Raw genomic sequence first — 26996 nt, 5'->3', positions numbered from 1 at the left:
GGTATTAATATAGAGCTATTGTAACTAAGATAGCGTGGTATCGGGGCAGAGAGTACAAAACGACAAAGGGAATAGAGAACTTAGAATGGACGCACACATACATGTGAGACTGACTTATATCAGAGCAGGTATTGAAGATTAGTGAGGAAAGCCGGACTATGTAGTAGAAGGAGCTACAAGAGCTGACATCCATAGGGGATCTGTGGAAGACTGTGTAATGGCCCCCAAAGATACTCACATCCTCATTCCTGTAAATATTAGTTTATATGGCAAAATGCCTTATGTGTTGAAAGAAACAATTAAGAATTCTGAGATGGGGAGATTATCTTGGATTATCCTGGTAGCTCTAAATGTAATCACAAATGTCCTTAAGAGGGAGGCAGAGGGAAATGTGATACACAAGATGAAAAGACAATGTGACCTAAGCAGATGGGAGTGATGCCGCCACCAGCCAAGGAACGCTGACAGTTTTAGAAGCTGGAATAGACAAGGAATGAATTTTTCCAAGGAACCTCCAAAGAAACCAGCCCTGCTGACACCTTGACTTTAACCCAGTGAGTCTTATGGAGTAACTCGGACTACAGGTGCATACCATCATGTCTGGCTAATTTTTCTATGTTTTGTAAAGATGGGGTCTCACTATATTGCCCATGCTGGTCTTGAACTCCTGGCCTCAAGCAATCTTCCCACCTTGGACTCCCAAAGCAGAAGGATTACTGGTGGGACCCACTGTGCCTGGCCTCTACTATAGTTTTTAGCAAATCTTAACACATGGTGAGGCTAGTCCTCCCACGTTATTTGTGTGTGTGTGCGCGCGTGCGCGTGGATTTTCTACACAATCCTGGATGATCTATTTCCTCCGTAAGAACTTTGGAATCAGCTTGACTAATTAAAAAAAACTTACTGACATTATTACTGGGATCGCATTACGTTTACAGGGAGAATTAACCTATTTATGATGTTAATCTTCCTAACCTTCCTTCCTAGGCATACTTTGTCATTTGTTTTTGTTCAAGAATTCTTAAGTCTGGATTATGTATACACAGATATTTGTACATTATTCTCTGTATTTTCTCTACATTTGAAATAGTTGATAATTGAGAATAAAATTTAAACAGAGCAGGTGACCAAGAAATTTCTTTAGGATGAAGAAACTTATTTTATTATGAGGTTGCGGTCTGATGAGTTTTGAGAAAGAAAACCTACCAATATTTAGAGTATTACTCACCTATTATTCTGAAAATCCAAAAAAAGTTTTTAATGATTGGGGTGATTTTAATGATTGGGGTGATTTTTGCTTTCTTAAATTTACTTCAATCTCCATTCTTCAGTTCAATTAACACAAAAATCAAAAGCCCTAAACTATCCTAAAAATTCAGATTTTTTCCTTTTATGATGTACAGAATGAAAATGGACAATGAGGTTTCATCTTAATTGGTACTGAAGGAAGTGGGTGCATCCGGAATCATTTCCACCATGCAGCTTTTCTGCATTTGACTCTGAAGCACCCGTTAACAATGTTATCTAGCAATACATTTCATTTATAATTAGAAAGTGTTACTTCCTTTCGAAGTTCCCATATGCTGATCTAAACTCGTTTGTGGAGTTGCTCTTTGCATTTGTTTAAAAAGGTAATCTTCATGATTAAGTCAGGAACGTCCACCTTCCACTGGAAAGTCCAAATAGATGAAAGATCAGTTCCAAGACCCAGATCAAACCGCCAGCAAGTCTTTATAAATATCTAACATACAGATTTAACTACTTCTAAGAAAATCTGATGATTTCAAATGTAGAAAAAGTGTTCAGTTTCAGATTAACTGAAAAGATGCTCATGACGTTAAATTTGCCATATTCAGATCTGAGCAGATCGCTCCCCTGCTTAGAGCCCTTCAGTGATTGCTGACTTCACTTCGCATAAAGTCCCACGTTCTCAGTCTGGCGTTCCAGCGCAGACCTTCACCAACTGGACCCCACCCACTATTCCCCAGCCTGCAGCCTCGTTTCCTGGCACTGCCTCTCCCCTCCCAAGCCAGTCAGTCAGTCAGTCAGTCAGTCAGTCAGTTGGTCAGTATGTCTGATGGTCTCTCTCTCAATCTCCATGGCAGCCACACCCTAAGAACTTGTAATTTTTTCTCGTTTCCTACTCTTGCTATATATTTTCACACAATGTTTCTCTACGTATTTTCACAAAGTATTTCCCTGCCTGACAAGCCTTTTTGTTTTTGTTTTTACTTGATTAACAAATACATGAAGAGTTACTTTCTCTTGGGAGCCTTCCTTGACACCTAAGACTGAGCTGTATGCCCTGTACCCTCTTCTATTATCATCCATGCACTGAGTAGCGTTGCAATATAAACTGTTGGCGTACGTGTCCGTTTCCTCCATTCAGTTCTGTGCTTTCTGAGGGTGGGAACTATGCTTCTGTACATCTTTGTACTCAGGATGCCTAGATATAAAAAGCTTTCAGGCTGGGCATAGTGACTCATGCCTGTAATCCTAGTCCTTTGGGAGGCTGAGATAGGAAGATTGCTTGAGGCCAGGAGTTTGAGACCAGCCTGGGCAATATAGTTAGACCCTCATCTCTCCAAAAAAATAAAGAAAAAAATTAACCCCTCATGGTGACATGCACCTGTAGTCCTAGCTTCTCAGGAGGCTGAGGCAGGAGGATCACTTGAGCCCAGGAATTCAAGATTACAGTGAGCTATCATCATTGCATTGCATTCCTGTCTGGGTGACAGAGTGAGACTCTGTCTCAAATAAAATAAGTAAATAGCTTTCGAAAGAAAAGAAGGTTGCAGCTGGAGATGCGGGTTAAATCTCATGTATCCTGAGAGAACTCCCTCAAGACCAGTGGCCTTCCCTGCTACTTCCTGTCTCTGAACGTACGTTCACAGAAGGGAACATTGTACAACAATGAAAATGAAATAGGGCTAGAGCAAAAGCAACAGCATGGATGAGACATGCAGGCTGATTTCAGTTACATTTCAAAACAGGCATTACTAAACTGTATTGTTTAGGGATATAGACATGGAGTAAAAACTACAAATGAAAGCCAGGACTGGATGGTTGTAAAGGTCAGATGGCGATTATCTCAGGGGAGGTTGAAGTGAGAGGAGTGTGATTGGGAAGGGACACACGGCGGGCTTCAAGGGGGCTGGGAATATCCTATTATTGATCTCGGTGGCAATTACATAGTGTTTGCCTTATAATTATTTGTTATAATGTATATGCATGTGCATTAGTTTCCTATTGCTCCTATAACAAATTGTCACGAACTTAGTGGCTTACTGTACAAACATATTATCTTAAAGTTCTAGATGTCAGAAGTCCAAAGTGGGTTTCACTGGGTTAAAATCAAGGTGTGGTAGGGCTGTGTTCCTTTCTGAAAGCTCTGGGAGAAAATCTTTTTTTTTTTTTTTTCACCTTTTCCAGTTTCTAGAGGCTGCGCCTGAATTCCTTGCCCCGTCCATCTTTAAAGCCAGAGATGGCTGGTCAAGACTTTCTCATACTGCATCATTCTAACACTGAGACCAATACTTCTGCCTACCTCTTTGACATTTAGGGACCCTGATGATTACAGTGAGCCACCCACATGACCCAGGGTAATCTCCCTAACGTAAGGTCAGCTTGTTAGTAACCTTAATTCCATCTGCTGCCTTCATGCCTCTTTGCCGTGTAATATAATATATCCACAGGAACATGCTTACAGATTGTGGGGATTAGAACATGGGCATCTTTGGGAGGCTACTATTGCGCCTACCACTGTGTGTATTATGTGCATTTTTGGATCTATATTCTATATTATAATGACACAAGGTTAAAAATTAAATTGTGGTATGTAAATACAAAGGATTCCTATACAACTATGAAAAAGAATGACACCTTTTATTTAGTGTTATGGAATAATCTCTAAAAAATATTTAAAAAGCAATGTTACAACCATTGTATAAAGTATACTATCATTTACGTAAAAAGGCACGAGAGGGAAACGGACACATATCTATGTGTATTTGCTTCTATATGCCATATATATCTCAGAGTAAAGCAAAGCAAAACAAAACAAGCGAAGGAGCTTTTCTGTCTGCCTAAGATGTGTTTCTTAGTGACCTAAGACCAGGAGGTTTTGCCAACGCATTGAAGATAATAGTAAGGAATCATCACTAGCCCTTGAAAAGACAGAGAGAATTGCATAGAATTTACAGGGAAGATAACATGAAATTACCATGTAAACAAAGCCCTTCTCTAGCAATCGTATCTTTTAATAAACCACTAACAAAATAAAGAAGAATGTCATGCAGATGGAAAATTATACTATTCAGTTTACCCAGGATGTGAATTCTGTGGTAGAATTCGGAATTATAAACGAAACAATAGATAAATACGACTAGTTGTGTAATGTTTGGGAACCTCCCGGAGAGCAGCCAACCCCCTGGAATAAGGCCAAGCACGATGTCCACGGGGAGCTGCAGATGGGAGGCAGGTCCCACCACCTGTGGCACGGGAGCCACTGGAGCCTTTCCGGCCCAAGTCCGACACTGTGGGACCAACATTTCCTCCAGACCCGTTAGGAAGTCTGGTGTAGGTGACGCTGGTCTGAAGTGTGGAGACAGACTTATGTTGATCCAGAAACTCCCAGACCATTCTGCATTCATTCTAGGGACATCTTAAGAATCCCCCACTCATGTGCAAGGGAGAGACCAGATTAAACTGGGATTCAATCAATCATTCATTCATTTTTTTCAGTTATTTGCTCATTCATTCAATCAACAATTATTAAGTAGCTTTATTTTCTTGGTGCTAGCTGGAGAAGATAAACTGTATGATTCCAAGATATAAATTCCAAAAACAGGCAAAACTACACTATTTTGCTCAGGGATGACTTTTTAGGTGGTAAAATTATACATGAAAGCAAGAGAATGACTGTCATAAAAGTCAAGGTGATGGTCCTATCCGGGGAAGGTGAGGGGCAGCGCAGGCTCAGGTCAGGCAGACCATCCTTCTGCGTGTTCTTACACTGCCCTTTTTACACAGAGAAGAGTGACTACATGGGTCATTCTTCCACTGAGTAGTGGAATATTTGCATTTGAAAGGACTTCAAGGACTGTGCACTCTTACTACTCTAGCCCCAGTTTAAAGTAACCTCCGCACGACACTCTCCTGGGAAACCCACACATAAAACCGCACAAGTAAATAGCACCAGCTACTGTTCCAGAGGTTGATTTGCTCCATTACTGCTGGGATTAACAAAGACAGCATCTACCAGGCTTCTTCACTTAGTCTTCTCCCCTTTATCATTGATAAGTATTTTAAGGGAAGATATTTTGAGACTACATAAAATCCTCTTCCATGCCCCACTTTCACCCATTACTTTAAGATCCATTGATGCTTTTTACCTGAATTGGTTATTACTGCGGTGACTGCCAAATGGTACGTTTTTATTAAGTGGATTCATAGATTCCTATTTGATCAATGGATTATAATCTATTAATATCATTATTTATTTTGATTCTCGGCTTGTTCCAAATGTGGTCAGTGGGAGTTTCTTTGCTGGCTTCTGTGTCATTTTGACATGTTCCCAACATTCTTTGAGCCCTTCCTTACTTTGCAGCAAAGGGAATGTTCCAGGCTCATCCTGTTCTTTCTCTGCCTCGGTCCTGGAATCAGCTAGGTCCTTTCACTAGGGAGTGGCATTCAGAAACCAAGCTTTGGGTGCTTTGTGTGCTCATTGCTAGGAGGGTCTCAGAGCTTCCAGGATCTCTCAATGGACACAGTCAGGAAATATACACATTTATGTACATCTGCATATACGCCCATTTACACATATATTTATTTCTGTATCTATCTATACATATCAACAACAACGAGTTCATACTGACAACGCCAATTCCAAAGGGTTTATCTTGGCCTTCTTTGTATCTCCTTCCTCCAGGAGTGAAAAATACTGGCTCCCATCATCCTCAATATATTTACTTTTTTGTTTAATCCTTCTGTATCATTGAATCTCCTGAATGCCATCAGGTTGCTACCCTATTTGTACACCCTCCTTGTTGCTCTGGCCTCTGCCAGGCTGCCTTCCCATCCCACTTGGCATGCATTATTTTGATTAAAACTTCAAAAGAAAAAAATTAGTAGCCAAATACTACAAAAGGCCCAAAAAATAACACTGTGGGAATTTGTCACGAGTAATGACCTTACTGCTGTAAGATCCATGGTTCCCATTTCCCCTACCCACCACAACTGTAAGGCATTTTAAAGTTTGATCTGTTCTGGAAAGAGGTGACAGGGGCATTGCTTGGCTCCATTATTCCCTCACTGATATGGTGCCCTGACCATGGCCCGAGCACACATACACGCAGACGCCCCACTTCATAGCTCTGGGCACTTGGTAACCTGAGTTTACTACATGGAGGAGGTCTCTACCTGAAATGTCGCAGTAAATGGTCTGTTGGTAGAGCCTGGCTTCTAGAGGGTTAAAGAACACAGTGATTTCAGCTGATGAGTTGGGCCAGACATCACCTTCCTGGAAAACAAAAGAATCATTAAAAAAACCAATATGATGAAAGGAAGGCACTGCTTCTAAATGTGGTTATTACGTTATAATTCCACAATTTTTTTTTCATAAAAGTTGTATATATTTGAGGTGTACAAAATGATGTTTGATATACATATGCGGAGTGAAAGGATTACTGCAGTCAAGTAAATTAACAAATCCATTTCCTTACACAGTTACCTATTGTGTGTGTGTGTGTGTGTGTGTGTGTGTGTGCGTTTATGTGTGTGTTGAGAGCACCTGAAGTCTACTCTCTCAGCAAATTTCCAGTATACATTATTAATAACTATAGGCATCACGCTGTACATGAGGTCTCCAGAACATACTCATCTTCTAACTGCAAGTTTGTACCCTTTGACCAACATCTCCTCATTTCCCCAGCCCCGACCCCCGGTAACCACCAATCTAGTCTCTGTTTCTACGAGTTTGACTTTTTTCTAGATTCCACATCCAAATGAGATCATGTGGTATTTGTCTTTCTTTGTTTGGCTTCACTTAGCACAATCTCTTCCAGTTTCATCTACGTTGTTACGAATGGTAGGATCTCCTTCTTTCTTAAGGCTGAACAATATTCCATTGTATGTATGTATTTCTTTATCCATTCACCTGTTGATGGACGCTTAGGCTGCTTACTTGTGAGTAATGCTACGGTAACACGGGAGTGCAGATATCTCTCTGAGATACTGATTTCATTCCCTTGGGGGATATACCCAGGAGAAGGATGACTGGATCATATGGCAGTTCTATCTTTAATTTTTTGAGGAACTTCTGTGCTGTTTTCCATAATGTTTATACCAATCTACATTCCCACCAACAGTGTACGAAGGTTCAATTCTAGGAAATTTAAAGGAAACATTTTGACAACAAATGCAAGAAGCCATCATTTTACCCAGCGGGTAGTAAACTTATACTGTTTGTTCACTTATGAGGTGAAACAAGTTGGAAATAAGCTTCAGAGATAATTTCAGTGAGTTTATGAATATATAAGGAGTTACTAAAGGAAACAAGGATATATAGGGCATTTAAAAATGCATATTCAGTGAACATTTACTGTCTTTCCAGTGTGTGCCCAGCATCCGGGCTTCAGAGAAGCACAAAAGTATGGGCCAGGACTGCAGGGAGCTCACATCTTACTGGGATGATAAACATGTATACAGATATTTTATAATATATGTGATAAGTGCTGTGTCTATATAAATAAAGTCCAGAGGGGTCAAGAGGAAGAAGTACCTGACTTCCCTGGTGGAGGCATCACATTGCTAACTTTTGAGGTGACAGCACAAGGAAACACTCTTATTCTAGAAAAACACAGCAATAGTCTGAGGCAGAACAGTGGCTGGATTCCCTCTGCTTCTGCTCCGGTGTGGTATTTCTCCCTTTAATTCAAACCACCCTGAAGTCATAATCAGGAAACCAAGTTTTGAAACCATATTGCCACATGCCACATATCAGAATCCCCTTGTTAGGTACACTTTGATAAAAAAAAAAAATTTTGTACTAACCATGTAACCCAGGCCTCTTCGTTAACTTCTCAGGGCTACAAAAGAAGATGTTAATAGCACTTGCCTCAGAGGGTTTCCTAAGGTCTGATGAAGTCATGCAGGTCAAATGCTTTGCCCCATGCTTGGTAATGAACTCAGTAAGGACTCAGTAAATAACTGTTTACTACGATCAATGTTATTTTTAGGCCACTTAGAAGGTTCTAAGATGAAAGTATTGAAAAAATGGGGAAACGTGTGTGTTTTTTCTATGTTTTTTTGTAAATAGGGCCAAATGAGCCTATTTGATAAACACATCCAGAAATCTATAAACAGTCCCACCAGCTAAATAGAAAACTAAGACAAGACAACTTGATAAATAATTAGGCTCCAGTTTCAGACAGTCTCCAATGAATACTCTATTTGCAGTCTGGCTAGAAATGAACATACTTCTGGAATAAGAATTGAGAAGAGAAGAAAATAGCTTAAAAGGTGGACATCAAACAAGTGGAGGAAAATAAAATATTAGAGCCAATCTGGGCTTATTTATGAACACAATCTGATCAGTGTACTTCTCAGGCAGCAGCCCTCCTGACTTCAGAATGAGTGACAGCACTAAGGCTCCAAGAAATGGCAGGGAGGGCTGTGAATGTCATGGCTCTCACATCCTCAGATCAGCCTGCAAGAACGAAGGCTGCACGTGGGTAGGCACTGTTCTGTCTCCACACCTAGACCAGAGATTGCTCTCAGTAGATGCTCAATAAATATTTGTACACTGTGTAGTTATTACCAGACACCTACTCATCTTCACAACCTGCTTTTGCCATTTTCTCTTCCTCTGGAACCCCCCAAGTCATACATTTTTAGAGGCAAAAGAGATCTGTGAGATCATGCAAGGAACAGAGAAGTCCTGAGCACTTTCATTTCTTTAGGCATTTCACTGTGATGTTTTAGTAAACCTTGAAAGAAGTATTTGTTCTCTTCTGATAAATGACAAACACCTGACCCCTGTGGCTTGGTGGGGTTTTTTAGTGATATGGAGTGTTAGAAGCATTCATGGCTAGACTAGGCAAAGAGGTTGGGCAAATGAAGTGGCTCACCAATCCATGTTCAGCCAACCAATGGTGTGTTAGTGGGTATTTCATCTCAGAACCTCTGAAGTCCTGGGCTTAGTACTAACCTTTGAGACAAATATATTCCCTTGGTGGCTTTAGACAGTACTATTTAGGCACATAGAATGGACTGACCAAAGTGCCTGGGGCCATTTTGGATCCTGACAGAATCCATACTAGAAAAGTCTCACCAGAATGGTAGAAAGTGGCCCCCAAAAGGATACACCAGAAATCAGATAAACTCAGTACATGTGGGAAAGTCACAGATCTTATGGTTTAAGGTGGGCCAGAATGCTTTCAAAAGCATTATCCCAGCAAGAGAATCCAGGGTCTATATGCAAAAGAAGGCGACACACGTAAGTTCTATCCCAGAAGCACTCCTGGGTGGCTATCATTAAAGAAGTCTGATCAGCAGAATTGGTGGGTTGGGAAATGGGTGGTGATCAACACACTCCAGAGAGGAGACCAGAATCTCCTCAGAGGAGCGAGTGTGGACGTTTGCATGTGATCAGTGAGAGTGTCATCTGATATGGAAGTTCCCTGGAGGCAGAGAAGCCCTTCTGCGAGGTCAGGGAAGACCAGCACAGGGGACTCTGAGTCTGCAGGGTTTGGGCTGAGCAAACGGGGCTGTGGACCCAGTGCTTTCTTATCATGGACTGCAGCTGTTTTATTGTGCCTGAGACTAGGAACTTGCAGCCTTTGCTGAACTCAGGAAATAATGCAAGGACCAACTCTATTTATTCTAAAATCCTCTTCTGGGCTTGGAGCGGATACCATGTTTTAAGAGGTCTGTGTGTATCTGTAAAAACAGAGTGTGGTCATTCACTCTCCTCTCACAGAGTGAAGCTTTCAATATTAGGTCATTTGAAGGAGTTAGGAACATGTAGAAGGACACTTCTATTTTTCAGTTGGGACTCAAATAAAAGTTAAAGAATTTCTATTTCTTTACAGCAAAACCTCAATAGCATTTTCTAGCAAACGAGAGCAAACCTCAGAAACAGGCAATAAGCCTAAAACTTAGACCCCACTTTTAGTTATGTCTTTGAAACATTTTTTATTACTGCTCCAACACTTCTGAAATTAACTTCCAAGTCATTTATGTCTCTCAATAATTTTTTTTCTTTATTTATCTCTCTGTTCTAAAGTTTTAGAAAATCAAAGTATTCAGAAATTTCCCTCCTGGCTCTGACATCAACATCCCTTCTTCCCAGTCCTACAAAACTTGTGTCATCACACAGAGCCCCTCCTGTTCTGACGCCCTTTTCTATGTGACCCCACTCCCACCACTGCTCATTTTCCTGCTCCAAATGAGAGGTTGAGTATACAGGATTGAATTTGTAAGTAACTACGACCTTGTTTGTCGAAAATGATTGTCAAAATGGCCTTCAGTTATAGTGTAATTATCTTCCTTCTTGGTCTTAATGTGTTATTTTTTCTTCAGCTCTGTAATGAGTAAAGTAATTGCATTTTACTTATTAATTAAGTGACCTGCTAGAAGGAATCAACTTTGAATTTTCAGGACTAAAGCTAATTCACATATTGTGGTTTTGGTCTGAATATTAAATATCTCTGGACATGGAACTGCATGTTTCCTTCCTTCTGTAACAAGAGTAAACAATCAAGTGACTTGATGGCCACAGTTCTGAGACTTTCTGAAAGCTCTCTATGAACACAGAGTCATTGCTTCACGATGAGTGACAAATACAATCGAGAGAAAGGTATCCTTTAAAAGCAATCACCTTTAAAAAATTATATTGGCAATGATTAAAGGGGCTCTTTAAAAAAATCTCCCTTGCAATCCTTAAATAAAAAAGAAAATGTTTGAAAAAAATCACGTTCCTTTCCCTCTCTCTGCTACTCATTTACTTTTTCTTTCTTCCTCTCCTCCCTCTCTCCTTCCTCTCTCCTTCACTCCTTCTTTCCTTGAAAGATCATTTCATGCAAATCTTGCCAAATCAAAACCCAAAGTGCAAGAACATAGAGTTACATATATATTTAATTTACTTGGTTTATCTGGAAAATAGTTTATAATATGACTCAACTTTTACATTTATTAAATAAAATAGTTGCATTATAATTCCCAGCTCACATTTAAAGAATGAGCCAAATATTTGCCCACTCAAATGCTATACTTTCTAATCATACTCTCTAATCTGACAAGAGACAAGTGGGTCTAGCTCCAGATCATAACACTTGTAACTGGGAGCTTATGTTCCCACTACTGTGTTAAGCACTTATATACATTATCTAGTTTAATCTTTATAACTTTGTGAAATAGCCTTATCCCCATTTTAAAGATGAGAAAATCAAGGCAAAAAGAAGTTAAGTATCCCAGCCAGGGCCAGACCAATAGCAAGCGGCAGAACTAAGATTCTATAATAATTTTTTCCCTAACTTCCCTAACCCCATGCAATTATAACAAAAGGTCAGGCCTCATCTTTCTCACAAGGTCATAAAAAAGGCTAGAAGAAATTTTAAAACATGACAACTGGTGAGCAGGCTTAGTAAACCTGGTGTTGCTGTCTGGTAAACATAGTGCAACACCCTGAGTGTTCATATCCTTCCAATTACCTCTGGAAGATGACCATAGGAGGTTCTTTTGGATGACACAGTCAACATCAGTATGTTGTAGCTCTTGAGAAATGCATTGGTAGGTCTTTATCAAGCTCTCCTGGTTGGGCAAATGTCAGGGTCCAGTCAGCTCAGAACAGGGTGGGTGAACAAGGACTTCAAGAACAGCTAGAATATGTGATGAGTTTCATTATGTTCCACCCAAATGGAAATGTTCTTGACTCTACAAACAAATATTTTCAGCTATCTTGTAATTTTCTTAAACTATTAGAAAAGTATCAACATAAAGAATTTCTCTTGGGAAATGAAAACGTGCTCTTAAAGTCAAATTTCTATCACTGAATAAGAGAAAAAAAAAAGAACCACTGATTAGAATCTATAGTCTTTTCCACTACCCATAATTGCTCTTCTAGATCCTTCCAGATCAATAAGAGAAATCATAGCTCTCTTTAATATCACCCAGGGAAAATAGCAGTTTTCTCAAAGAGAAATGGAAAAATAAATGGAAGCTAAAAAATTGAAAGCAAACTACCCTAATTATTGTTGAGAGAATACATCCAATTGGGACATGACATGCAAGATTTTTCTACTTCATTATTTCTCCTGGGACAAGAAACTGTGAATCAAAGAGAGTTCTGATTCTCAAAATAATGACCATAAAAGTTTCTAAAAGAGGGCTCTGGGGTTTGGCCTTCTGTCAGAGGAAGCTTCACAAAAAGTGTATTCTGTCTTGATCTCACCTCCAACCCAAACACAGTGAAAATTCTACCAGGTTTTACAGAACGGATGTAGTTGTGTGTGATGTTCATGCCTTCCTCTGGAGAGAAAAGAATTCTGTCTCGTCCAGCAAGGAAAGGTGTTAACTTATTTAATGAGCCACGAAGAACCACGCTGTCTCTAAGACTTCCCTAGGCCTCCCCGACGCTGGTTCTTCAATACAACAGTGAATGTTCCAGCACAACTGGAAACAGCGTGTCTGAGCACAAGGATCTGAAAGGATGACCCTATTAGATGGAGGATGAAGAATGGGAAAACCACACTGACAGAGAAGCTGTGACTCGTCAAGGACAGTTTGCTCTTAGCAGGCACCTGTCCTTCGTTCTCCTTTCTGGTGTCCATTTCCAGAGAGTCAGCTCCCACGTGTCTGCAATGTGACTCGAGGCTAATGGGATGAGAAGTGAAAAGGGTATGTGTGCAGTAAAAAGCCAGCTCTTTCTTCTTTGGTAGCCATCTGGGCTTCCACCCAACCTGCTTCTGCTGAGCTCACATGCTAGGCCCATTTGGGAAAAATAAAGTAAACTAAATTTGAGCTGTGCTCTCAAAGTCTGAATTGCTGGAAAAGCATGTTTTCTGCAGGCTTAGATGACGACAAAGCATGGTCTACTATTACTTACGTGGTACTAAGGAAATTATCAAGTTTCTCTCTTTTTTTAAGGCTTAGTTAAATTAAGCTTAAGCTTCCCTAGGGATACTGGATGGAGTTTTCTTTGATTGAGGAGACACGTGCTAACAGAAGCAGAAATGTTTCCTTGTTCACTAATGGCAGCCAATCAGCTAGGGCCAGTTTGGATAAATACCTTTTAAATTCTCAGACCTTGCTTTTTGAGCAAATATTAAGTGTTCAACATTCAGAAAATTGCTGCATCTTCGAAGTGTGACCTGAGCCAGCAGCCCTAGAGTTCAGAAACAAGGCCAGCATATCTGTGCTGCGATTTCTCAGAGGATGCCTAGATGCCCGTGGAAAGCAAAAGCTTAATTCTTTTTGCCCTGTGATATTCTTTTGCCTCTCAATTCTCGGAACTGTGTTTTTTGTCTTTGAATCTCTCTCTCTCTCAGAGTACCCAAGAGATCTAAGCAAAGGAAGTAAGAGAATGAAACTATCAAAATTCTGTAAAGCCAGAGTCCATCTAGCACAATAGAATATTATATTTCTGAAAGTAGCCAATTCCACTTGCTTTTCTGGAAGGCACAAAACATGCATAATAGACTCAATTTTGCAGTTCTTTTCCAAAGGGTAAAAAACCCCACATGGAAGCAGGTGGCTGGAGAAATGATCAGTATTCTACAGAACCCAGTATCTTCCCTCGGTAAGGAATAAATGGAAAAATTTAGGCTAATGAGGAACTTGATATAAATAGTCATAACACAACACATGCATTAACTAATAGAACAACAATTCTGGTTACTTTTTGAATATCAATAAATTATCAAGTAAAGCTAAAAAAAACATTCCTTCCAGCCCTCTGTCCTGGACTGCCTTCTCCCCATGGTCACTCTGGGTCCTTGCCTGCTCCCTTTCTCCACCAGTGGACACTTCCAGGCTCTCTCACAAGACAAACTTCCACCTCTGTGCCCTGGAACAACTACCAGCTTCCCTCTGTGTGGATCACAGGAAAGAAAGGGAAACAAGTAGGACTGACACTCTGCGGCCACATCGGTCCCCGAGACGCCCACGCCTAGCCCCTCAAGGTTTGAGCAGCAGACCCCACAGCCTGTTATGCGATGAGCATGATGAGAAGTGGGTGAATTAAGGCAAGGAACCTGCAGCCACGTGGCAGGACCGAGTAGGAACTTGCAGTTCCAGAGTTTGGGTCTGTCATTCTTGTAGCATTGAATCAAACCGCTTCTCACATGATAATATTAACAAAATTTGATTTAAATTCAAACCCATCACCACCTCTGGGCAACTTAGGGACAGCAATTGATCTTTTGATCTTGAATCTCCTTGTTTTAAATTGAAAGAGCCTCTCTAACAGGAATGATGTTCCTCTGAAATACTTAATATGCAGAGAGCACAATCGGAGCTAAACTAATCCTCTGTTTTGCCTGATGCATTTGAAGAAGCAAGATATACAGACACAGGTCTGAGAAAATCAGCATATATTTCTTATTTCTTTTCAGAATTTAAGATTTTGGTTTTTCGTTTTTTCTTTTTAAGTTTATCTCATTTGAAAGCAATGTCCTTCCTCAGCAGACAGACGCTAAAGAATCCATCAGAAAGCAAGGTGGTCTCTAAGCCTCTTCACTGCTCTTTTATTTTTATTCTTTGAGCAGGGTATCAATTAGAGAGTGATTATTAAATCAGGAGATGACACTGCTTGGTTCTAATCTTCTCTGCTTCTACTGTGAACTCAAGTCAGATCAAGAAGCTAATTAAAAGGAGTCACGCCCTAAGAAAAAACTAATCACTGATGCACAGCTCAACTGTCAAAAAGTAAGCAGTGGCCACTTAGCATAAGTGACCCGATAGTGAGCAAGGCTCGGAAGAGACCTTCAGTAGACGGTGCTGCTGAGCCAGGCGCAGTAGGTTCGCAAGGGGACGCACGCCCTGACTGGCTCTCGGCTGGAGGGCTCTCCTCTTGGCACCTTCTCTGTGAAGTCGTGGCCTCTACTCCATCTGAAGGACCTCTAAAGGTGAGCACCTGAAGGATGTCTTGAGCCCTCTGCAATTTTCCTGTTTTGCTGTGCTCTTAGAGTTTCCATCTGCTTCTCCTGGCTTCAGTGAAGACCTCTACAGGGCACTCACTAATCTTGCCTCCAGTCCTGAATCCCCATCCACATTTTATCCTGCATTTCCAAAACTTTTGAATATCCATAGTCATCTCAAATTCAACATGTTCAGAGCTGAACTCACTGTCATTAGTTGATTTACATTCATTCACTCATATGTCCATTTATTGGCACTGGGCTAGGCACTTACGGCACTCCTTGACCTTAAGGAGCTGAGTCCAATCTGAAATCGGAGAGTCTGAATGCATGAGCTGAATAGGATAAGTGACCTACCTGCAATCTCCTTAGTTTGTGCACAAGGCAACTGAAGACAAGGGAGATCGAATGGCTGAAGGTCACATTTGCTATTGGCAAAGCCAGGACTTCAGGAATCCTGACTTGCTAGTTTTTATCACAGATGTCATATCAGTAATGACATCCCCATCTCTCCAGTTCAGCTTTGAGGAGACACCTGATTTCTCACAGTGTCTCTCCATCAATGGCCAGTCAATCAAAAAGCACTTCAGTGTCTTCCTTTCGAATACCTCTCACACCTGCCATTTCCTTTCCTTTCCAACCACCACTGGGCGGTTCCAGGTCAGCGTCACCCTCATGATCACCCTGTCTTGCCTGCAGAGATGCACTGTCTCCCCTGCTAGACCTGCCCACCCATCTCACCCTCTGTTCACCCTCCTCCAGTTCAACCTACACGTGGCTCCCAGGGCAGTCTGTCTAAGCCCCATGAACACATCATGCTCCTGCTGCAAACCCTGAAGTGAACCTCAGACAGCCACAGCACCATTTGCCAAACTGGGTTCCAAAGAACACTGACTCCGGGGGTTGCTCTGTGGAGAGGGCTCTGTGGTCACAGGGAAGTGCTGCTTACACTCTAGCACTTGGAGACTCACCTTCTCTTGAACCAGTATTGCCCCAAACTCCCTTTTTGCCAGGGACACACATTACCCGCTCTCAGATCCAGTGTTTCTGGAAAAGCATGGTGGGCGACAGTAGCCTGCAGGCTACAGCACAGCAGGTTGATCAGGTAGCCCAGGTTTCCTCTACTCTCCTTCCCAACCAGAAACAGTCTATTCATCATTATTTAAGGTGCCATGAAACTAACAGTTTCCTTTTTCTTTGTTTTTGTAATTTCCCCAGTTGGAAACATTCTCTTTCTCCTTTTCCACTTAATTAAATCTTAACCTTCCTTTGGATATTGAATTCAGATCTCATCTTTCCTATAAATCTTTTCCCAACTCTCTCATCTGAGACTACTAGCATTTATTTACCTGTATCAGAAAACCAAAGTCTCAACAGTAAAAAATACCCACGGTTCATGTTTGTGTCGAGAAGCTAGTGAAATGGCGGAATTTTCCCATTGTATACCTTCGAAAGTAATTTATAAGGGAAGATTATATTACACTCACAAACAAGAACTGTATTTATATAAAACTATCAGAAAGCATAGTTTTTAAGTAGAAAAAAGGAGATTTAACATCAATAAATAATTCACTATAACTGAATCTGAGTTCTGTTTTGACTAGAATAACTTTAGAAAGTTTCATGCCTTCATTTTCATCTTGCAAAAATAGTCAAGAATTAGCTAACAAACAATAATATCATGAGAAGAAAAACTGAATAGTGTATGGAAAAGGCAAAATCATGATAGATTTCATAAAGACCACTTATTTTATAAGTGAATATTACTCCCTTTCTATTTCTGGCATTTTTTTCTACATAATATAAAAAAAAAGTAGTCTCATTTATTTTAAAAGTACCATTTCTGTACCATTTCTATGTATTACCAAAATGTTTTTCTTCCTAATGGTGAAAGATGCTATGTGATAAGAATGCCCAATTCTTTTTCCGTCTGGAATTCAAAAACAATCACATGAAAGGTCATATTTTAACACACATATATCTCCATCCTGAAGCTTTGGGTTATGGAAGGAAGCATGAGGAGAAGAAAATCTGACACAATTCTCATCTTTTTCCTTCTAAATTAGAAATGAGCAGGGCTCACCTGTAGGTCTCCCACCTGTCTCCTCCTGGCCACCATATCTGTGATCCAGCCCCTCTCCCCTGCAGGAGTGGCCATCATCAGCCTGGATCTCCAGTACCAGCTGGGAAGGGTCCTGGACTGTGTGGACCGCAGCAGTGTGTCTAAGACGACCACGACTGACTGCTCCTCCCTGCCTCCGCCCAGCTCAGCCACTTGCTCGCTTGCACCAGTAAGTCCTTCCACCTCTTCAGTATCTCTAGGCTTGACCTCTTTTCACTTTTGGTCCTCATCTTGATTTAACCTCTTCCTAGTCTAACCCTGGAGATCCCTTTGCTCACTTATGCCCTGGATAGCCTTCTGCCGTGACAGAGGATTCAGCCTCAACCTACAACTCCAGCGTTATTTTCCTACATGAGCCTTTACTTTGAGCAAACTGGTCTATTCACGGAGCCTTGGATGGACCATGCCATGCACACCCACAGTTTCATTCTCCAAAAGTCCTGTCCTACAAGACGTAGCCTGAGATTCTCCTCTTGAGAAGCTTTCTCTAACTCTGTAGCCCGTGAAACTCACCCCAGCCTCTGAACTGGTCAACTTACTGTCTTCTCCAGTGAATCGCATAGCAGCCCCCACTAAACAGTCCCAGAGGGTGTCTCCAAGAGGAGAGCTCCTTCTTGGAGATTGACAACACACATTAGCATGTTAAAGACTTTCTGAAGTCTTACAGCAAAGAAACCTTCCAAACAATATTGAACTTAGTGTTTCTCAAATTTACTTAGCCTTGGAACCTCTTTTCCACATTATATCTTTGAGTAACCATTTGGAAAACAGTCTGCGAAAGTCGGTGGCATTTCCCACAAGTGATCTGGTATCCTAATGTGCCCTGTGCCCATGTCCTTTCTCTAGCTGGTTTACATGGCCACAGCTCGGCAGCTCTAACTAGCTGTGGGCTTTCCTGACTCCTATCGCTGTTTTTCTCCTCCCATCACTCTATGCTAAGCGTGAGGGAGCGCACAGAAAGGACATCGCTCGGTGCCTGGCAGGTGGCAGATGTAAAAGCTGCTGGCTACTTTCCTTTTGAGGCAGTAGGGCAGAGCGGCTAGGAGTTTAGTCTGTGGAATCAGACAGACCCCATTCTAATTCTGGTGCATTCTAATCCCTCACTCGACAGACCATGAGCTCAAAGACCATGGCCGTTTTGTTCCTCAACGCCTGGTACTCACAGTGTCTGGTACAGACCAGGCAGTCAATCAGCATTCATCGAGCAAAGTAAGGACAAAGCAGTTTTCAACTGAGGTGATTTTGCCCACCAGGAGATATCTGGCAGTTTATAGAGACAGTCTGCCTGTCACACTAGCAGCTGGTGGGTAAAAGTCGGGATGCTATTAAACATCCCACAATGTACAGGATAAGGAACTGTCTGGCCTCAAATGGCAATAGTGCTGGGGTTGAGAAATCATGCTCTTTAGTCAGGCTACTCGGGGATGAATTTCTAACTACTAACACTAGCTGTTTGGCCTTGAGCATGTTACGAAATTTTTCTTAATTCCCTCATCTGTAGAATGGGGTTCTAATTATATCTTTAGGGTTGTTGTAAGATCATATATATGCAAATGAGATAAGCTGGATAATACATATGAAGCGTTTAATTCAGTGACTGGTGCACAGAAATCGTGACCTATAAACGTGACCCATGAGCATTCTTACCATTGACCTTTATCTTACGTCTCAAAATAATGATGAGGCTCTTGAGATGGATCCTTTACTCTCTCGGAATGCACCGCCTTCATTCCGGAGTGGGTACTCGCATCAAAACGGGCCCGGCACTCTGGCTTATGTTGACCGTATGGTCAGATTTTATTAATGTACTCACCACAGGCTCCATCGTGAAAATGTTATTCAAGAAGAGCAATCTGTCTCCCTGAACCATCCGCCTCTGATTCTCAAAGGTGCGAGAGAGAATGGAAAGACGGTCACGGAGGACGGGATCAATAACGCACTCTTCAAGAAACTCATCCATCTCATCCTTTTCTTCTTTGATCAGATCGTCACAGACCCTAAAGAAAACAAACACGGGAAATGCAAGATTCACCTTGGTACTTCCATGAGGAACTTTGTACAGTGCGTCCCTCCAGTCCCTCCACCTGGAAATGTCCTCGCCCATCACCCTGGGTGGTCCCTCCTTGCCCTGAGTCTATAACACACAAACTGGGTGACCTTGTACTCAGTCCTCTGACTATCAGAGCCTCTGTTTTGCTCATCTTTAGTCACCTCCTTTAAGAGGTCCTCCCCTGGATTCCTTTCCCACTCGATGACCATTGGTTCACTCCTGAGCCCCTGTGTATAGCTGGAAAAATATTTTCCAGGCTGCTTTTTAAATATTTAACATCTAGCCTGCCTCTCCCACAACAAGGACAATTTTGTTCCTTTGGAACTTGCTTAGCTTTAATTCTTTCTTAGCTCTTAGTTACCTAGACAATAGAACCTGGAGCCAGCAAGGACTAGTTTTATATACTGATGCTACAATCTATTTACTAGCTCTGTGAATTTGAGAGTTACCCAATTCCTGTAAGCCTCAGTGCCTTCTCCTATTAGAAATAATAGGAGCTCCTCCGTCAGAAAGAATTGTTGAGGGTTAAATGTAATCAAGGCCCTGGTGCAGTCCCTGGGACAAAGCTGGTGCTTCACAAATACCAGTTTTCTCTCTCAGTCAACTGGAGGCGATCACCAAACTGTCAAGCTTGTAAAATGCTCAAGCTGCACCTAAAGATGCCTTCTTTTCTCTCTCTTTCTAGTTCTTAATATCCATTTTGATAAGTGAGAAAAGCAGCCTTCCCCAGTGCTCTCATCAGGCTGGGTTCACATTTCTCATGAACTTTGCAGACTGAATTTTATCTCCTCCCAGGACATACGACCACATTCCCAGCATTATACTGGCATCATTGGTGGTGAGAGACAAATTATTTAGCAATGTGAGTGCTGAGTGGGAGCCTAGGGTCACTGCATTCCTTGTCCCAGCTCCAACTATTTTCTAAATGACTTCCTGCAAACCATAAACTCAGTATTGTCAAATAATTCTTTCTTGATAACTTGTGTACTCAGGGTCCTTTGGTCACGCGGCATAAAGAAGTCAAAGAAATGGGCTCAGTATGTTCGAAGGAAGAAAGCATTCTGTGCTTGCTCTTTATTGCCAAGTAGGAAGCAGTATGCAAGGTAACTGGCAGCAGTCCTCCCATACTGCTGGGCAGAGCAGGGCATATTAAAGACAGTCCACAGAAAGAGAGGAATACATTTCTTTTTTATTTAATATTTTGTTATTTGATACCCATCTGAAAAACTCGTAAATTATATACCCTTAGAAACAAAAAAATCCCACTTGTAGGAACAAATCCTAAAAAACAATCATGGATGTAAACAAAGACACAGCTGCAAAAATGTTCATTAAAATGCTGAAATGATCGCTAGATAAAGTGGGTAAATTTGAGGTAAGATAATGAACCCTTGGTTAAACAAAACTGGGAATCATAAACATTACATTTATTGGGTACTTGCCAAACTCTTCACATGCATCATGTAATTTAATATTCATAACTACCATGAGGTCATTATTATTACTATCATCATCCCCATGTTATAGATGATAAAACTGAGGCTCAGAAAGGTTAAGTAACTTGCCCCAGATCATACAGCTGAAAGATGGAGCCTGGACTTCACACAGGGTCTTTTGCAGTTTGAATCCTCTAGTGCCAGCCTCTATGCTACACTGCCGCCTGGGATGCATCTGTATCAAGGGAATAGCAAGCAGCTATTAAAATGGTATTTAAAAATATTTAAAAGTATTTTCAAATGTCTGAAATATTTTAATGTCAAAAAGAAGGTTATAAAATGTAATGCATAAAGTAATCCCAATTTTGTAACAAAAAAAAGCAAAAGAAAAGAAAAAACATACTTATTGGGACAAAAGAAAAGATTTAGAGATATCAAAATATTAATAGTGTTTTCTCCAAGTTGGAAGGATTAGAATTGATTTTTAGGTTCATTTTTGCATTTGTCTTTATTCTCTAAATTTTATTAGTTCACAATGTATTTCTTTTTAAGATAGAGAACAAGCCATTTTTAAAATTAAATGTTAATCAGTTCTCAGACTAAAGCACTACAGGGTTTTCCATGGTTGCCCAACATGCAAACATTGGCATGATGCCCTCACTGGGAAAGTGCACAGGGGAAATACGCCGGGTGTGCAACATGGCACGCTCTGCAGCAGGTGGAAGCCATGGATTATACACACAGCAACATGAGTGGATCTTAAACATAGAGCCTAGGGAAAAAAGGAGAAAACTACACACAAAATACTATCGCTCTCTCATGCACTCTCTCTCCAACAAAGCAATACACATTTTACAAGAACAGATTCACAGAAAAAGACACACATTAACATATTAGAATGGTGTCTCTGGAGGAGTTAAAATGTGGGGATGTAAAAGAATAAGTAAAATGTCTTGTGTGGACCAAGGATGATAAGTGAAGTGAAGCATTCACTCAACCTTCACACTAGAAAACAGAAGAGAACAAAGATTCCCTTGTGCTCCTCTTTTCCCCTGCCGCTGAGACTCTGAATCAGCGACAGCCAGCGTAAGGAAAAGGGGAGGAAGGGGCATCAGGTGTCTTTCTGTTTGTCCTCTGATGGAGAACTGGAGCCATGGCCAAGAGTGTAAAGAGGAGATGAATACAAAAAACAACACCTTCAGCTGGCTTGACTCCAACAAGGGCTTCCATATATCTCAGTCTATTGTTTTGTTATCCTGTCCAACTGATAGTCTTGGTTTCTTGCACTCAGAGATGGTTCTGATAGTTCTGGTTTCTTGCACTCAGAAGTGGTTCTGTTTTACAGATGAGGAGACCTCTCATCAGAGTGTATAACAACAGACCAGTCTTCTCTTTCAATAAAACCATGGACTCAACCCATTTTACAAGTAGTCTCGTAGCCACCAACACCATCTGTTGCCACCTCCAGGCACCAAGCACAGGCCAGCCTATGGACTATAGTCAGGGGGGAAGATTATGTCTCAGGTGCAGTAGGGTTGTACCAGTAATGATCCCTCATCTTGAGGTGCTCAAGACCTGCATCCTGCTCTCTTGAAGCATCCACAAGAGGTGGTAATTGGATGCCAAGGAGATGAAAAATTCAGAGCCATGGCCTTCAGAGCTGGGAGGAACACCCACATGTGCACTCTTCGGCATGGAATGAAGGGAGACATCTGCCTTCAGAAGAACCACATGAGCCTGAAAAAGGATCAACTCTGTGATGACTGTTACAAACTGCAGAACTAGAGGTCCTCTGCCTCTCTACCAGTTACGACTTAAGTCTTCAGATTCTTGTATGACCCTAGGGAAGGGAAGAGGATGCCAAACATAACTGAGATTAAATTTATTATGACCCAGGTGGCAAGCTCAAAGCTCAATTACAACTGATTTGTCTAGAGAAATGTGTCATTTCCTTCACGTAAATGTTGTGTAATAAATCTATGCTGACCGCCTTGGGGGGCTTCAGTGATAATTCTAGTTCTGTACAGAGAAAATCTAGAGTTAGAGCCGGCTGCTATTAAGACAATGGCTGCGCCCTTGCTAGAGAAGTACGGGAACAGAAATCCTTAAAGCCCATGCTGAGTCTCTGAAAACAGTAAATGTGATAAGTGATGAGAATGAGTATGAAAGAATCTTGTAGAATGTTTTAAAATCCCTCAGGACAAAGCTGAGGAAGCAGGCAGGGATGAATGTGTCCCCCATTTCTGAAGAGATTAATTTCTCTGCAAGTCCCAGAAAAACATCAAGAAAGAGAAAGCATGTGAAAAGGTAATTTTTTAAAAGTCCCTATATGTGACTCCAAAGTTAAAACAAAATGAAAAAAGTTTTAAGACCAGAACTTTTCCTAGGAGGAGAGACATCTTCATTGCCAAAGTCTGGAGCATGGGAAGGGCCCTATGTCCCCAAACCTGGACATGTGTCCTAAGGTTTGAGGTAGGTGGAGAGAAAGGCCATCCTTCCTAAAATGGAAATGACAGGCTGCCAGAAAGGAAAAGGGATCCCTAGGGCTTAAACCCCTCCACTGGAAGAAGAGATGTCCAAGTCTTTGCTCAGCTAGACTCTAGAGGACAAGAAACTGTGACTAGAACAGGACTTAAGGATATCCATTCTCAAAGTGCCCCTTGAGCAACTTTCAGCCCCTGGAGATGACTTCCGCAGGACAAGCTGTAAGTCCTGTTTAACTGCCAGGAGAGCTGTGGGCACACTCTTGAGTCTCACCTAAAGTTTACACTGAAGTTAAATCTTAGGTCCTTGGGGTGCTGATAGGGAAATCTTGGTCTCTAGAAATACGTATCAGCCCATTTAGGATAGGTTCTCCCTGTTCCACGCTTAGGAACAGAGTCGACCATTCTTTCTACTTTTTTTCTTTTTTTTTTTTTTAACTACAGGGGCTGCTGAGGGAATGGGAGAAAAGGAAAAGGTTGCTCCCCATCATGAGCAAGAGAGTCAAACATAGAAAGAATAATGCCAGGGACACCTACTCAGGCCTTGCTGGGAGCTGAAGAGAAGAGTCACCCCATTAGCTAAAGATCTCACTGTTGCTTTTCAGGGATGGGCAAACCTCTACCCAGAAGCAAGCTGTCAAGGAACATTCTGCTTTATCTGCCACTGATGTGTGGCCTGGACACAACCTGAGCATTTGTGATGTGGAGCAGGAGGGGCCTATACCCATAGCAAGAGCACCACCTATTCAAGGACAGGAGCTAAATGTTCAGCCAAGTGCAAACGTCTCTGTACTTGCCACGCTTTTCAAAAAGATGAGCCCTTCATGGCAGTTACTTTAAGGACAAGAATCCATGGCTGACAACATGGAATTTGTGGCAGGCTTGGGAATCCATCAAGGAACAAGAGAGGGATGGGTGAGAAGTGCTACCCTGGTCCAGTAAGAGATCACGCATGGCTGGCATCCATTTCCCCCCTTGCCCTGGGTTCCTGGCATTCGGGAGAGGGGAGAGAGGTAAGGCAGGGCACACATTCAATAGACTCTTTACTTAGATAAACCAATCCAGTTTGGAGAAACAGGAGTTACATGGCTGTATGTCATCCAAAGTGAAAATGAAAGTATTCTTATTTATGTGAAGCCAGTTTTCAAGTCCATTGTTTAAAAGAGGGCTGTGATCCTACATGATAATATTAGGCTGCCAATCATGGTTATGAAAATGCCATCCTATGTTGTGCCCTTGTTACAAAAAAAATTGCCAGAAAAAATAATAGAAAGATCAAGGGAGATAGTAAAAGAAAGACAATGCAAGAGAATAGGAAGGGTAAGAGTTTTAAAAGACAATATTAAAGAGATAGGGGTGTGAGTGTCGGGACAGGTGATATGGGGGAAAAAAAAAAAAGAAAATAAATGTCCTTCCACTATGGCTGACATTATATTCTCTACAGCGTCTCTGGTAACAACTGGTTTTAATTTTTCTAGAGCTGATCTGCTGAAATTAACTTCCTTACATACTGTTGGATATAGGCACTGCCTCGGTCACACAGTGTCCACACAGTCAAACGCACAGACACGGCTGAAATGAAAGCCGGCTTTCCCTTTTGTAACGTGTACTCGTTCTCCCCAAGAGGTTGAGTCCGTGGGACAAGTGCGATAGTGAAACACTCCTTTGACTGCTGCTTCAGTGTTTGTACCTCCTCTCCCACTTTACCTTTAATCATGTTTGGGCCATTCTGATTGCTGGTGAGCACGTGTGAGCTGGGGAATTGGGACAAAGGAAGCAATGCACGAGCCCTTTTAAACCATGGGTATTCTTATGCCATGGGACCAGATGACGTTTTTAGGAAGTTTTCTTTTCTCACTTTTTAAAGATGGCACAGTGGCGATCCAGTGATTAAAGCTCATTGTCTGAATGACAAAGCCTCTGGCCCACTGTGTCCTGTCATTATCATGGCTCCTTCTGATTCAATTAGGGACAGCACACTGGGGGGCTTTCTGCCTGGTTTCCATGGACCTAAGACTTTTATTTTTATCACATACTAACTTGGTTTTAAACAAAGCTTTGAAGCTTCCCAGGGCTAATCTTTAATGAAAATGGTGAGGCAAATAAAAAAGGCTAAAATAAATTCCAATGAAAGCAGCAAAAGTGTTAATTCAGGGAGGTTGGAAGGAGATAAAAATGAAAATGGAGCTTAAAAGAGCAAGGATGGATTCCGTAAAAAGAAATATTCAAAATTTAACAGTGATGAGATTAGTTAAGTTAAAACAGTTTGGTTTACATTTTATTAATTTTCTCCACTGCCAGAAGCAGCATTTTAAAAAGCAGAATATTAAAGATAGCAATAAGAAATCATTGTTAAATTATATGGCTTGTAGGGATTGAGCAAGGTTACTAAAACCAAGAATATCAAAGCCATTATATCTAAGCCCTTCTTTTTCCTCATTCTTCATATTTTTCTGGAAATATCTTTTCACTGGAAAAAAATTCCACATTGATGCCAACCCAAAAGAGACTATATTTAGAAATTCTTTATGAAAGCTGATCAACCTGGTTAGGGTTATTAAAAGAAATACAGACATGTAGATTCATTCTAAAAAAATAGTGAAGAATGATCTATTTGTCTTTTAAAATCTAAGAGTTCCATCACTGTTAAGTTATAACCAGGTTAAGATTAACTGAGGATGAACAACATTCTGTTCCCCATAGCTCAGCTCAGATTCTTTAAATGAGCAGCTCCAAAAGAGCATCATACACTAGAACCAAGTTATAAAAATTTGACATTGTTTAAGTTGGTTACAAACTTACTACAAAAAGTCACTGATTTTTTCATAACTGGGTTTTACACCACCTCTCAAATTACTGCATATGTGATTGTTGTTACAAACCTATGCTTTTCTCTGTCCTCTTCTTCCTGGGTAGCAAATATCTTCCACTGGAAATGAGCAATGATGCTGCTGCGGTTGTGGATGGTCACAGTCCGCTGATTGGCCAGAGTTATGTAGGTTTTCTCCATGATCAAGGAATTCTTATCCAGCCTTATATTCATGTCTATGGCAGCTCCATAGAGAGATACAAACACTTTTTCCCCTAGGAATTAACAAAGTGCAAAAATACTTCAAGATTTATTCTAGAATGATACTCCTAGGCTATTTTTCCCCCAAGTCGAAGTTAGGCAATGTAGCATAAGCATTAGGCATTTCATTCTTTCCCCCTCATCCCCATCAATCCAGAGATCAGACATGATCAGAAAACTTAGATATTATGCTTGGTGCAGTTATAGAAAATCAAACTATCTTGCTTGGTCATTGTAAGAAATACATAAAATACGAATTGTTGTGGTGGGTGCTCTAAGACTTTTTCTTCTTCACAGTTTTCAATCCTACAGCCTGACTGGAAAGGCAACTGAGTTCTAGGATTACAGGCGTATGCATCATCTTTAGTTCATGCATGAGTTGGATTTGTGATTCTTAAAATGTGTACCTCGGAAGAACCGCTTAGCATGAGAGAATTTAGGTTCAATCAACAACAGGGATCAGAAAGGAAAATTCAATAACGTCAAAAATAGAAAATTGACTATTTAAAAGGAACCACATCCTTAAACAACAGCATTAAAACAAAAACAAAACACATACAGACATAAATACACATGTATCTGCCATATCTGGGTAGTGGTTACATAAAAAGAAAACAAAAATTATATGTAATCCTACACATAGTATTCTTTCCAGTTATTTTAAAATACATAAATATTTATACAGTAGACCCCCCCTC

At 41.0% G+C, this 26996-nt stretch overlaps 1 protein-coding gene across 1 annotated transcript in view; it reads right to left on the bottom strand.

Moving 5' to 3' along the window:
• Positions 1-26996, bottom strand: part of HYDIN (HYDIN, axonemal central pair apparatus protein) — a 299281-nt gene that overhangs the window by 217186 nt on the left and 55099 nt on the right. The window contains exons 5-7 of the mRNA XM_012641507.1: positions 26111-26312; positions 19073-19256; positions 6421-6520 (exon numbers count right to left, since the gene is read on the bottom strand). Coding sequence (XP_012496961.1) covers positions 6421-6520; positions 19073-19256; positions 26111-26312 — 486 coding nt within the window. The remainder of the gene's footprint in view (positions 1-6420; positions 6521-19072; positions 19257-26110; positions 26313-26996) is intronic.

This window comes from Propithecus coquereli, unplaced genomic scaffold, assembly GCF_000956105.1.
Source record: "Propithecus coquereli isolate 6110/MARCELLA unplaced genomic scaffold, Pcoq_1.0 Scaffold165, whole genome shotgun sequence".
NCBI lineage: Eukaryota > Metazoa > Chordata > Mammalia > Primates > Indriidae > Propithecus > Propithecus coquereli.
This window is presented reverse-complemented; position numbering and strand designations above follow the sequence as displayed.